Genomic DNA, 15627 nt, shown 5'->3' on the forward strand with positions numbered 1-15627 from the left:
TGGTTTTAACCATTCTGAAATTGTGATAATGTTCCCCTTTAATGGGCTACGCAACGTGCATGCAGATTGTAATTGCTCGTAAAGGAGAAACGGATGAGTGAGCGTTTTAGTGGGAAAAAAAAAAGAGCACGCCGACTAGAACAGTGTTGGCGCTAGGAATTTTCAAAATGGGGTCCCTCAAGTCATAAAAATGGTACATTTTTGGGGTCCCAATTTTTTTGTAAGCGTTTTGAAAACAAATGATAAATGTATGCATTATCCTGTTATATCTCACATTCTATATTGTTTTGGAAAAAGGTTAGCATAAACGGTAAAGGGTATTTTAGTAAAATATGCAGAGATGAGATGTGTCAGTGTCAAAATATTACGTGATATTAATTTTTGGCAGCAGCAAAGTGGTCGTTTGGGTAGAGTTTAGCTTTGTAAAGGGTATTTTAACAAGTAAATAGTGCAGTAGGTACCTGATTTTGATATATGTAATACCCATAAGGGTATTCCAGTATAATATGCGGAGATGAGATGTGTCATTATCAACATTTTACGTTTAATCACCTTTTGTCAGGCAATATTACATTTAATGAACGCTTTACATACATTAATACATCTTAACACGTTATAAATATTTATTATGTACACGAAGAAATAACAGTTACGATTGTATGTATCTTCCAAACAAGAAAGAGGTTTTATCACATCAACATCAAACTAACAACAGTCCTTAAAAATCTCATTAATACCACAGAAAAGGCAAACTGTCATATTCCGGACACGATAAAGGCTTAAATAATGTCAAACACGTAGCGTTACAATAACCACGAAGATAAAGTGTTTGTCTTACACCTAGTAATGACGAAGCCAAGCAATGCAGGTTTAGCGAGCGGCGCGCTCCCGCAAAGGAAATAAATTTTTGCCAGGCAATATAAACAAAACAAAACACAAGTGGAAAGCGATAAACAGGGAGTTAGGGGGTAGTATATTGTAGCGTCCCGGAAGAGTTAGTGCTGCAAGGGGTTCTGGGTATTTGTTCTGTTGAGTTACGGTGCAGATGTTCTCCCGAAATGTGTTTGTCATTCTTGTTTGGTGTGGGTTCACAGTGTGGCGCATATTTGTAACAGTGTTAAAGTTGTTTATACGGCCACCCTCAGTGTAACCTGTATGGCTGTTGACTTGTGTGTGAAAAGCCGCAGATATTATGTGATTGGGCCGGCACGCAAAGGCAGTGCCTTTAAGGTTTATTGGCGCTCTGTACTTCTCCCTACGTCCGTGTACACAACGGCGTTTTAAAAAGTCATGAATTTTACTTTTTGAAACCGATACCGATAATTTCCGATATCAAATTTTAAAGCATTTATCGGCCGATAATATCGGCAGTCCGATATTATCGGACATCTCTAGTTTCTAATGTTGTAAAAATGTGTAGAATAAATATTAAATTTCGACATTTCTGTCAACGAAGATTTGCTTCAGCCTGCAACACATAGTCATTTTGATAGTAGGCTATTATAGCTAATATAGACACTTACGTCATGTGTTGCCTTCATTAAAGGCTTTTCATTTTTTGCGCCTCCAGACAGATTAGTTTTTTGTATTTTTGGTTCACTATGGCTCAACATTTTGGGTTGCCGACCCCTGATCTACAAGGTGATCTTGAATACTTGACAGTTTTTGATGTAAAAAATCTTAGAAATTTACAGGTATCACTATCGTGAATTGAAATTTTCACAACCCTTACGGAAAGTGTGTCTGGGAGTTACCTTCAATAGGTACCACCGACGGCTCCTTGATAGAGGGGGATATTGCCCTCTTGTCCGCGGCGACAACATCAGCAAGGCGTCCCAGGGCGCTTATTGGTGGGGTGGTGGAAAGCTTGGGCCGCTTGGCCAGGCTCGACAGACCCGACGAGGACGGTAGGGCGGAGGAAGCCTCTCTCTTTCGGTCCGCCGGCAAAACTGCGGCGGCCGGCTTAAGCAGGACGGCGGGCGCTTTGGATTCGCCGCCTTGGTTCTTGGAGCCCAGAGCGATAAAATCTCCGGGTGGAGGATGACCTACGGGAAGAAAAAGTGTGATTACATTACATAACACAACTAAACTAACTAATAACACTGAGTAGTCTGAAGTCATATTTGACAAACAGAACCTTCTTTGTAAATGTTACTGCTTCAGAATCCTCTGTTGCTCCCTTGACATGTGGGGTCCCACAGGGCTCAGTTTTAGGACCACTGCTGTTTTCTATTTATTTACTTCCCCTGGGCTCAATCCTAAGAAATCTTTTTTTTTTTCATTGTTATGCTGATGACACACAAAGGTATTTTCCGTTAAAGAGAAATCATGCCTCTTCAATGCAGCCACTACTTGCTTGTCTTGATGATATCAAGGCCTGGATGGCCCTAAATTTCTTAAATTTCAATGAAAAGAAGACTGAAGTAATAGTGTTTGGACCTAGTGGTACCTGTGAGCTCCCCCCCTGTTGACTTTGGCCCCTTGGCTTTGCACGTTAAGCCCAGGGTCACCAACCTGGGCTTTCGTAACGATAGTGATTTTAAATAGGACCGTCAGATTGGCACAGTGGTGAAAACCAGCTTTTTTCATTTACGTCATCTGGCTAAGGTTAAAAACTTTCTTTCCAGGCAACAGTTTGAGACAGTAATCCATGCCTTTATCACATCTCGGCTGGATTACTGTAACTCTTTGTATTTTGGAATTAGTCAAACCTCCTTCTCACGTGGTCCAAAATGCAGCTGCCTGACTTTTAACTAACACAAGAAAAAGAGAGCACGTTACTCCTGTTTTAGCCTCCCTCCACTCGCTGCCTGTGTATTTTAGAGTCCATTTTAAAATGATTTTACTCATTTTTAAATTCTTATATGGTCTTGGCCCCACCTTATCTCTCTGAGCTGCTCCACCTCTATGCCCCCACCCACTCCATCAGGTCAGCTGATCAGCTGCTCCTGGAGGTACCCAAATCGAAGCGCCTGCTTAGAGGGGAGAGGGCCTTCTCTGTTGCGGGTCCCAAACTCTGGAACAATCTCTTTCTCCATGTGAGACAGGCCCCTTCTTTGGCTACTTTTAAGACCCTTCTTAAAACCCATTTTTACTCACTGGCTTTTAACCCAGCATGAACTGTTTAAACTGTTTTTTAACTGCTTTTTATCTAACAAATTGCTCTGAAGATAATTTGTATTTGCTTTTTCTATGAGCATATGTATGTGTATATATATATATATATATATATATATATATATATATATATATATATATATATATATACACATGGTATAAAAAAATATATACCGTATATATACCGGTACATACCGTATTTTCCGCACTATTAGTCGCACCTAAAAACCACAAATTTACTCAAAAGCTGACAGTGCGGCTTATAACCCGGTGCGCTTTATATATGGATTAATATTAAGATTCATTTTCATAAAGTTTAGGTCTCGCAACTACTGTAAACAGCCACCATCTTTTTTCCCCGTAGAAGAGGAAGCGCTTCTTCTTCTACGGCAAGCAACCGCCAAGGTAAGCACCCGCCCCCATAGAAGAGGAAGCGCTTCTTCTTCTACTGTAAGCAACCAACCGCCCCCGTAGAAGAAGAAGAAGCGCGCGGATATTACGTTTCATTTCCTTTGTGTGTTTACATCTGTAAAGACCACAAAATGGCTCCTAAGCGACAGGGATCCGGTTCATGAAAAGACGCAATCTCTCCATCCGCACACGGACTACTATTTCACAGCAACTGCCTAAAGACTTTCAAGAAAAGCTGGCTACTTTCCGTGCATATTGTAAAAACAAGATAGCTGAAAAAAAGATCCGGCCAGAGAACATTATCAACATGGACGAGGTTCCACTGACTTTTGATATTCCTGTGAACCGCACTGTGGATACAACGGGAGCACGTACGGTGAATATTCGCACCACAGGGAATGAGAAGTCATCCTTCACTGTGGTTCTAGCTTGCCATGCTAATGGCCAGAAACTTCCACCCATGGTGATATTCAAAAGGAAGACCTTGCCAAAAGAGACCTTTCCAGCCGGCGTCATCATAAAAGCTAACTCGAAGGGATGGATGGATGAAGAAAAGATGAGCGAGTGGTTAAGGGAAGTTTACGCGAAGAGGCCGGGTGGCTTTTTTCACGCAGCTCCGTCCATGTTGATATACGACTCCATGCGCGCCCACATCACGCTGGTTTTTAATATATTATTAAAGTTTGACTGACCTATCTGACTGTTTTTTTGACATTCCCTTTAGCGCAGTTAGATGCGGCTTATAACACGGGGCGGCTTATAGGTGGACAAAGTTTTGAAATATGCCGTTCATTGAAGGCGCGGCTTATAACCCAGGGCGGCTTATGGTGCGGAAAATACGGTACATGGTCAAAAGTTTACACACATTTGCAAAGAACATAATGTGTATGGCTGTCTTGAGTTTCCAATAATTTCTACAACTCTTATTTTTTGTGATAGAGTGATTGGAGCACATACTTCAGGGTTTCCCGCAGCGCTTTGTTGTTAAGGCGGCCGCCTTAAAAACAAAGAGCCACCGCCTAAACTAAAGTCTTAACAAGCTGCTCCGCTTAGTTCTGCCTCTGTCAGTACGTTTCTGCAGCACCCAGCGTTGTCCCACCCACAGAACCATCTGATTGGTTACACGCAGAACGGTAACAGCCAATGAGCAATGCGTATTCAGAGGGCATGGAGTCAGTGCTCCTTCGGTGGAGTGAGCAGAAAGGTGAGCATAAGGCAGCGGACTCTCCCCAAATGATAATAAGCACTTCCAAGTCAACTACTAGTAACATCACTATGAGCCCGTTGACGTTCTAGAAACATAAGCGGCAGCTCAGCTCGCTCGCAGTCCTTGAGGTGAAGGCTAATTAGCTTTTAGCGTAACTTTAGCTCACTGTGCGGTGTGTGTGCGTGCACGTGTGTGTGCGTGTGTTACAGACAGCAAAGCCCTGTCTGTCTGAGAGAAAGACAAGCATTATTGACCTACAGTTAGAAACAAAGTTATTTCACTTTACCTTTTTCTGTGTTGAAGCAGCAAAAATGACAGTATGTTAAATGAAGAGTTTCTGTCTCTGATAGTTGATATAATAATGTAAGTGCATCATAAAGCCTACATGAACTTCATGGTGTTCAGGGATGAATAGTCTCTCCTATTGCTATTGTACCATTTTTTCAGCTATAGTTACATTAATCATTATGTAGCAGCCTAGTTTTGAATGGCAGGGTCCCTGCTATCACATGTTGATAAAAATAGAACATTTACATAATAAAAAGCAACTTCCCCCTGGAGAGACTAGGGGTGTAACGGTACGTGTTTTGTATTAAACCGTTTCGGTACGGGGGTTCCGGTTCGGTACGGGGGTGTACCGAACGAGTTTCTAAGCTAAAGTCTTAACAAGCTACTTTGTTTCTTCTGCCTCTGTCTCAGCACCCAGCATTGCCCCACCCACACAACCATCTGATTGGTACACACGAAGCGGTAACAGCCAATCAGCAGTGCGTATTCAGAGCGGTAACAGCCAATCAGCAGTGCGTATTCAGAGCGGTATCAGCCAATCAGCAGTGCGTATTCAGAGTATTCAGCGTCGAGCAGATAGGTGTTTAGCAGGTGAGCATCAGGCAGCGGACTCTCCCCAAATTAAAATAAACACTTCCCAGTGAACTACTAGTAACATCACTATGAGCCCGTTGACCTTCTAGAAACTTAAACTGCAGCTCAGCTCGCTTGCAGTCCTGGCTTGAGGTGAAGGCTAATTAGCTTTTAGCGTAGCGATAGCTCATTTTGCGGTGTGTGTGTGTGTGTAGTCTCTCCTAGTGCTATTGTACTATTTTTTCAGCTATAGTTACATTAATCATTAGTAATGCAGCAGCCTAGTTTTGAATAGCAGGGTCCCTGCTATCACATGTTGATAAAAATATAACATTTACATAATAAAAATCAACTACAAGCTTCCCAAATGCTGTAATAAATTAAGCATGATGAGTTGACTTGAAACTGTTTAATGTTGCATGTTGGAATAATTGTTTGTAAGTTATCACAAAAGAAACGTGGTATTATGAATGCTGTCTTTCGAGGCCTAACAAGAGGAAGAATGCTCGTGAAACGCCACTGTGATTTCAACACGGACAGATGGCAGGATCTGCTCAACTCCCAGAGGAACTCTCTTTGAAGTGTTAAACGAACTCTCTTTGAAGTATTTCACAAACTCTCTTCCAACTATTTGGTAACTGAAGTCAACGCTATTTACAACCCGCTGCCCTCTTGAAGTCCCTGTGGTCAGGAGACGGGAGGGGTTATCCATTGTCCTCCAACACCTGCCCCAGCTGGATCCAGGAAGAGCCCAAGCCCGAGAAATCCTCTTCTTGGACTTCAAAGCGACCGAAAACAATGACTCTTTTACACACTTATACCATTCCTGCTGTGACATATATTGGTGCGTGAACATGGAACATCTGAATTAAAAGAGGAGACGAAAACCTTCTTCGTCAGAGCGTGGTGCAGGACTGTGCAGAGAGTGCAGCGGCCATGTCTCTCCTCAATATTGAGTCCAAATTGAATTCTGTCTCTGTTTGATTCCTTGCCTTTTGTCTTGTTTAATAGATGTCCTGTGTTTGAACGTGACATCGCACTTTTTATATGTAGAAGAAAAGTTTTGTCATTTTATTTAATCTGAGCAACAACTTGAGGCAGTTTAATGTTGATTAACGTGGGCGGAATTATTATAGTGTTCCCAATGTTAAAAGAATAAAGCCATCGTTTACAAATTTGGTAAATAAATAACCAAAACATTTATATTTTGTTGTTTTCTTACTGTACCGAAAATGAACCGAATCGTAACCTCTGAACCGAGGTACGTACCGAACCGAAATTTTTGTGTACCGTTACACCCCTAGGAGAGACACCACCTAAACTAATTTTCTGTGGGAAACACTGGAATGACAATAAAAGGAAGTGTAAGTCTTTTAAAGGGCTTTATAAATAACAATACGAAGGTCCTGGGTTCGATCCCTGCGCCCGGGATCTTTCTGTGTGGAGTTTGCACCTGGGGATAGGTTGATTGGCAACACTAAAATTGGCCCTAGTGTGTGAATGTGAGTGTGAATGTTGTCTGTCTATATGTGTTGTTGTTGTTGTTGTCCAGGGTGTACACCGCCTTCCGCCCGAATACAGCTGAGATAGGCACCGGTGACCCCCCCGTGACCCGAAAGGGACAAGCGGTAGGAAATGGATGGATGGGATGGTAAAGCCTTGCAATCATGTCTTACCGGATGATTTTGCAGCGCTGGGGCGGCGCAGTGCTGTCGGTTTTGGACGATTCATCTTCACCAAGTGTCCCACATGAACAAAGCAGCTGGTGCATGAAGTTAGGATGCTGCAAGAGGGACAAAAAACACACTTTTAAAGCAAAAAGTCACCAGTTTACATGCTGGATAGCGTTTATAACGCGATAGCAGGGTCTAGCATGTTGTCCTGCCGTAAAAAAAACAAAAAACGTACATAACATGAAAGTCCCTGACAGGTTGTTATAATATTATATCATTTGACAGGTTGTGTATTGTTATTGTTGGAAAAGATGCTAAGCTAATGACAACAAGCACGGCTAACTCAATGACTTCCGGGCTAACCAAACACGGTCGCTCGCTTGCAGCAGACTTAGTCTAGAAGACAGGTTTGAATGATTTAAAAAGACTCACGAATATGTTGGTGATTATTCCTCGCCGTATGGATAAAAAGTCTGGAATTGAGACAAAGCTGAAGATGAAGCGCAAACAGATGCGGAGAGTCGTTGATGCGGCGAGTTCTTCTTCGCTAAACTCAACAGCGACGACACCCAGCATGGTAATAGCGTGCTGCCACCTGGCGTCCGTAAATGTAACTGACGGTCACATGTCACAACAACTATGTTTTTCCTTTTTCCTTTTTTTTTTTAAAAATAAACAAAAATATATGTTGTCAATTAAATCTCCAAGGTTTCTCATTGTCATCCCATTGGGTTGAGTTTTTTCTTGCCCTGATGTGGGATTTCTATGTAAAAAAGGGAGATTCAAAAAGTGTATACTTCATCCCATTATCCTTTTGAGATAGGTTCAATTTAATTTAATTTTATTAATTCAATTTTCTTTTCTTTTTTGTGAAATAATAATATTGCCATTGAGCACAAGACTGTTCACTGGAGATATGTATGTATATTATGTGCTACATGTATGATGTGAAGCTGACTATGACATACTCAATAAACAACAACTGATAAGCTCGACAACCCTTTGTGTCCAATATTTTCCACAAAGATAAAATAAGTCATATTTTAGGTTCATTTAATAGTCTAAACACATTTGGATCCCATATTCCAATGAATGACTTTTTTTTTTTTTTTTTTTTTTAAATTAACCTTCATTTATTAATTTCAAAATTTACAAACAGTTGAGAAATAATAATCAAAATAAGTACAAAAACAGTACAAAACAGTACAAAAACAGTACAAAACAGCGCCAGGGGGTTGTAAATTCAACGTAACTAAAATAGAATGCAATATGCAATATATATATATATATATATATATATATATATATATATATATATATATATATATATATATATATATATATGTATGTGTGGGGGAAAAAATCACAAGACTATTTCATCTCTACAGGCCTGTTTCATGAGGGGGGTACCCTCAATCATCAGGAGATTTTAATGGGAGCATTCACATACCATGGTTTATATAGGGCACAGAGTGGGTGGGTACAGGCTGGCCTAGGGGCGTGGTGATTGGCTCATGTGTTACCTAGGAGGTGTTTCCGTCTATGGCGGCATGTTGTTACAATTCCGCTGCGCTTGTTGAGGGATGACAGGTCTGGACGGTAAATAATAAACAGTTTCTCTTTCAAGCATAGGTTGCATCTTTTATTACCACTATTGTAAGGTGTGCTGGATGCAAGAATTTGCCATGTTATTGAATATTCAACATTATTGTCTTTGAGGTCCCAAATGTGTTTGCTGAGTTCTGTGGTATTTCGCAGGTTTTTGTTCCTGAAAGAAGCCTTGTGATTGTTCCATCTGGTTTTGAATTCTCCCTCGGTTAATCCTACATATGTGTCGGATGTGTTAATGTCCTTGCGTATTACCTTAGATTGGTAGACAATCTAAGGTAATACGCAAGGACATTAACACATCCGACACATATGTAGGATTAACTGAGGGAGAATTCAAAACCAGATGGAACAATCACAAGGCTTCTTTCAGGAACAAAAACCTGCAAAATACCACAGAACTCAGCAAACACAGTATTAGTGCCCAAGACATGGGTAATTTACACATCTGTGAAGGCACCATTAATGCTGAAAGGTACATACAGGTTTTGGAGCAACATATGTTGCCATCCAAGCAACGTTACCATGGACGCCCCTGCTTATTTCAGCAAGACAATGCCAAGCCACGTGTTACATCAACACGGCTTCATAGTAAAAGAGTGCGGGTACTAGACTGGCCTGCCTGTAGTCCAGGCCTGTCTCCCATTGAAATTGTGTGGCACATTATGAAGCCTAAAATACCACAACGGAGACCCCCGGACTGTTGAACAACTTAAGCTGTACATCAAGCAAAAATGGGAAAGAATTCCACCTGAAAAGCTAAAAAAAAAGTGTCTCCTTAGTTCCCAAACGTTTACTGAGTGTTGTTAAAAGGAAAGGCCATGTAACACAGTGGTGAACATGCCCTTTCCCAACTACATTGGCACTAAGTTAATTATTATTTGCAAAAAAAAAAAAAAAAAAGTTTATGAGTTTGAACATCAAATATCCTGTCTTTGTAGTGCATTCAATTGAATATGGGTTGAAAAGGATTTGCAAATCATTGTATTCCGTTTATATTTACATCTAACACAATTTCCCAACTCATATGGAAACGGGGTTTGTATATACAACAAATAATGCAAAGCCATAGGCTCACTAAATTTCAGTAAATAACTTAAATTTAGAACACAGCATCATTGTTTTCACAGCTTTCTGGTTGTTAGAGGTAGAGAGTGTTTTAATGTAGAGTTCTAAATCTTTTTTAAAGGCACAAAAAACGGGTCGGGTATTGAGAAACTTACATTTATGAATATAAAACTTAGCCAATAGTATAATGAGGTTGCAAAGGTAAAATTCATTTTCATACAAATAGCACGTTTGTCATGAATATTGTCCAGGATGAAGCGACAGATGCCCTGTATATGACTCATTATTTTTTTTAATTTTAATTTAATTTAATTTTTTTTTTTTTTTAGAATGTAAATGTAATTTTTATTAGAATATAGGAAGAAACATTTTTTTTTTGTAGTCAGGTTGTTTTGCAATATATATATATTTTTTTCCCCAACTTTTTTTATTGGCATTTTCAAATAGACAGAAAAAAGTGCAGTCAATTATTCACACCCTTTCCCTTAAAACCCAAACCACCCCACTCAGGTCCCACCAACGAGGTTCAAATGGCACAATTATATAACAAGTAAGACGACCATACTTGCCAACTCTCCCGAATTTTCCGGGAGACTCCCGAAATTCAGCGCCTATCCCGAAAACCTCCCGGGACAAATATTCTCCCGAAAATCTCCCGATTTTCAGCCGGAGCTGGAAGCCACACCCCCTTCAGCTCCATGCGGACCTGAGTGAGGACAGCCTTTTTTCATGACGGGAGGACAACAGGGTGACAAGAACTAAATCCTCCAAACTAGAGATAAATTGTATTATTATGTTTATTTTACCTAAAAATAAATATATTTATTAATAAAAAAAAACAAAAAACTAAATACATTTTTACTATATTTTGCTAAAAACATCAAAATTAATTGTATTTTTTTGTGACTCCTTATTACATCCAGCCATAGAATTATACATTAAAATAAACATATTTGAAATAATTGATTTTAAATTATCATAATAATTCATTTAAAATGACCATAATTAATTATTAAAATAATTGCTTGTTTATCAACAACTTTAGCATTTTATTTATTACATTTTGAAGCTCTCAGAAGCCAAGTTATGTTATATTCCTTAATATTTATTTATGCAAGTTTGAAGTATCAATTATCTAAACACCGTTTTGTTTGCATATTTTCAGGATGTAGATATCTATATCTATATCTATATCTATATATATATATATATATATATATATATATATATATATATATATATATATATATATATATATAAATATACATATATATATATATATACATATATATATATATATATGTATATATATATATATATATATATATATATATATATATATATATATATATATATATATATATATATATATATATATATATATATATATATATATATATATATATATATATATTTTTATATATATATATATATATATATTTATATATATATATATATATTTATTCCGGTAAAATCTCCTGATGATTGAGGGAACCCCCCCTCATGAAACAGGCCTGTAGAGATGAAATAGTCTTGTGATTTTTTTCCCACACATACATATATATATATATATATATATATATATATATATATATATATATATATATATATATATATATATATATATATATATATATATATATATGTGTATGAAATACTTGACTTGGGGAATTCTAGCTGTCAATATACTCCTCCCCTCTTAACCACGCCCCCAACAACGCCCCGCCCCACCCCCGACCACGCCCCCACCTCCCGAAATCGGAGGTCTCAAGGTTGGCAAGTATGCTCAGGTCCCACCAACGAGGGACAAATGGCACAATTATATAACAAGTAAGACGACAAAGACAGACACATTCTCACACACACACACACACACATACGAGGCCAGAGACAGACAGACGGGATGAAAAGGAGAGAGAGGGAGAAAAGAAAAATAAATAAATAAATAAAAAATAAATTATATATATATATATATAAAAATATATAATAATAATAATAAAATAAAAATGTAATAATAATAATAATAATATATAATAAAATAAAAATAGAATAAAATAATACTAATAAATAAAAGGGAGATTATTCCTCATCTGCGTCTGGGCATAGGTCAAGAGAGTTGACATACAGCAAAAAAGGACTCCATGAGCTTTCAAATGCTTGAGCCGAGCCTTTTTCCAATCTAAGTTTTTTTCTACTGACATCATCTCCATAGCAGTTTTTGATGACTCTAATCCAACACTAGATGGCAGCCGTCTGTATTCCACTCTGATGAAGCTGCACTTTCTTCCATGACTCTGCTTACTTTGTTTTTAAAGTGACCTTTGTAGAAAGCAGACTACCAAGTGTGCAAAGGACACTTGAGTGCATTGACTCTTCTGTGTCTGAATTGGTATCCATGACGGGGTTTTAATTAGGCAATATCGAAACGATTACACTTCGGTCCCACCCTGAGTACGGAGGTGATTTCATTCCTCAAACATTGCTCAACCTTTACCAGCTCTCCTTCAGATATGATCAACAAAGCTCCTGAACATATCCCGCAGCTTTAAATACTTGGAATACAGTAGAGCTGCTGCCAGTGGTAAACTTTCCATGCAGGCGATTATGTAAAGTGTTTTCATCTGGGCCTTTTTTCTTTTTTTTTTTTTTGGGGTGAAGTCAGCAGAATGTTCAGTACAAATTCCAGCGGTGTATTTATGATATTATGTCTCTGGCTTAGCAACACATCCGAGACAATGCCAAAACATCTGGATGAGGGGAGGAAAAGTGATTGAAGTGTGTTTTTCATGAAGAGGCCTATTTTGAAGCTGGGTGGTGGTGTTCCACAGGGAGGCCTTTTACTGCCAGGTCATATTTCAGTGTGAGTCAGACAAAAAGTAAGATTAGTGACTCAATGTGACTTCCGGTAATCCAAAACTGGCCGCGAGTGCTGGGACCGCACAGCTCGGATGTCTGCTTGCTTCTCTTCCTGTGTAGCGTTAATTTACAAACCCCCGTTTCCATATGGGTTGGGAAATTGTGTTAGATGTAAATATAAACGGAATACAATGATTTGCAAATCCCTTTCAACCCATATTCAATTGAATGCACTACAAAGACAAGATATTTGATGTTCAAACTCACAAACTTTATTTTTTTTTTTGTAAGTAATAATTAACTTAGAATTTCCAAAGTAGTTGGGAAAGGGCATGTGGACTGTGTTACATGGCCTTTCCTTTTAACAACACTCAGTAAACGTTTGGGAACTAAGGAGACACATTTTTGAAGCTTCTCAGGTGGAATTCTTTCCCATTCTTGCTTGATGTACAGCTTAAGTTGTTCAACAGTCCGGGGGTCTCCATTGTGGTATTTTAGGCTTCATAATGCGCCACACATTTTCAATGGGAGACAGGTCTGGACTACAGGCAGGCCAGTATAGTACCCGCACTCTTTTACTATGAAGCCACGTTGATGTAACATGTGGCTCTGCATTTTCTTGCTGAAATAAGCAGGGGCGTCCATGGTAACGTTGCTTGGATGGCAACATATGTTGCTCCAAAACCTGTATGTACCTTTCAGCATTAATGGTGCCTTCACAGATGTGTAAGTTACCCATGTCTTGGGCACTAATACACCCCCATACCATCACACATGCTGGCTTTTCAACTTTGCGCCTATAACAATCCGGGTGGTTCTTTTCCTCTTTGATCCGGAGGACACGACGTCCACAGTTTCCAAACACAATTTGAAATGTGGACTCGTCAGACCACAGAACACTTTTCCACTTTGTATCAGTCCATCTTAGATGAGCTCAGGCCCAGCGAAGCCGACGGCGTTTCTGGGTGTTGTTGATAAAAGATTTTTGCCTTGCACCTACAGATGTAGCGAGCAACTGTAGTTACTGACAGTGGGTTTCTGAAGTGTTCCTGAGTCCATGTGGTGATATCCTTTAAACACTGATGTCGCTTGTTGATGCAGTACAGCCTGAGGGATCGAAGGTCACGGGCTTAGCTGCTTATGTGCAGTGATTTCTCCAGATTCTCTGAACCCTTTGATGATATTACGGACCGTAGATGGTGAAATCCCTAAATTCCTTGCAATAGCTGGTTGAGAAAGGTTTTTCTTAAACTGTTCAACAATTTGCTCACGCATTTGTTGACAAAGTGGTGACCCTCGCCCCATCCTTGTTTGTGAATGACTGAGCATTTCATGGAATCTACTTTTATACCCAATCATGGCACCCACCTGTTCCCAATTTGCCTGTTCACCTGTGGGATGTTCCAAATAAGTGTTTGATGAGCATTCCTCAACTTTATCAGTATTTATTGCCACCTTTCCCAACTTCTTTGTCACGTGTTGCTGGCATCAAATTCTAAAATTAATGATTATTTGCAAAAAAAATATTTTTTATGAGTTTGAACATCAAATATGTTGTCTTTGTAGTGCATTCAACTGAATATGGGTTGAAAAGGATTTGCAAATCATTGTATTCCGTTTATATTTACCTCTAACACAATTTCCCAACTCATATGGAAACGGGGTTTGTAAGTGAGGTGTGGATCCGTGGAAGAAAATGAGCAAAAGTTATGTCATTGTGATTTTTGCACTTATTTCTAATGGAGAGGTGACATGTCACTTTTAGTGGAAGTGAAAGTTAGAGATGTCCAATAATGGCTTTTTTGCCCATATCCAAAATTCCGATATATATATATATATATATATATATATATATATATATATATATATATATATAAACGGGACAAACGGTAGAAAATGAAGGGATAGATGAATTAAACACATTTTTACAAAAAATAAAGTAATTAAACTACTCACAATTTCAAGCAATTAATTTTAATTACAAATACTTAACACTCATAAATATAACGAGAGGTAGCATTATGAGGTCATAAATAGTGCTAATTATTATAATTGTATATGTATTGTGAATATTTGTTCTCATTTTTATTATTTTGATATAGTGCATACAGTAATATATATTTCTTGCATTATTTACAGTTTTTTATTAATAACTTTAAACGCTTTTTAGGTACTTAATTTGTATTGAGTTATTTTCTATTTTATTTATTGCTATTATTACTACAATTATTCTTAATAAGGTGGCAATTTTTCCTTCATCCTTATAGTGCCATGCCACATTTTGTTATACTGTTTTTCTTCTTTTTTTTTTGTTTACTCGTGTAAAGTATTTTGTGCTGGTTGATATGAAAATAAAAAATGCTAAGTTTTCTCTTGCATTCTTATAAGCCTGAGAGTGGAGAAAAAATGTTGGTAAATTGCAGTTTTATGTAAATTTTGACAGAAAAAAGTCATAAATCCTTTAAAATTGAGGTTGATGCAGAGATGCAGAGTGAGTGCTGATACCAACACAGTAAAATGCCGACATGTTGCAGATAGAAGTGTGATTGCTACCAGAACACAATTAAAGCAGGTTACTCATCTGATGACGTTCACTGCAAAAATGAACTGCAGGCCAGATGAGAGGATTCCAGTCATCCTGCAGCTCCGGCACAAATAAACACAAGAGAAGAACATTGCTTCAATGTTGAGTCACTCACTATGAGGGCAAATTAAATGTGATTCAGAAGTGACCTGGCAACCAGGTGAAGCAGCAGGATGGACAGATGGAGAGTTATATACAATATGTGACTGTGCTCATCATGGAGCTGCATGGTAAAGTCTCAC

General features: G+C 38.5%; 1 protein-coding gene across 1 annotated transcript in view; it reads right to left on the bottom strand.

The window, feature by feature from the left end:
* The window catches only part of ints1 (integrator complex subunit 1), an 87041-nt gene extending 79207 nt beyond the window's left edge, over positions 1–7834 (bottom strand). The window contains exons 1-3 of the mRNA XM_061982022.2: positions 7702–7834; positions 7273–7379; positions 1755–2045 (exon numbers count right to left, since the gene is read on the bottom strand). Of these exons, the coding sequence (XP_061838006.2) occupies positions 1755–2045; positions 7273–7327 (346 nt within the window). The 5' untranslated portion in view covers positions 7328–7379; positions 7702–7834. The remainder of the gene's footprint in view (positions 1–1754; positions 2046–7272; positions 7380–7701) is intronic.
* Positions 7835–15627: the final 7793 nt, after the last annotated feature.

The sequence above is a fragment of the Nerophis lumbriciformis genome, linkage group LG24 (genome assembly GCF_033978685.3).
Source record: "Nerophis lumbriciformis linkage group LG24, RoL_Nlum_v2.1, whole genome shotgun sequence".
Classification (NCBI taxonomy): domain Eukaryota; kingdom Metazoa; phylum Chordata; class Actinopteri; order Syngnathiformes; family Syngnathidae; genus Nerophis; species Nerophis lumbriciformis.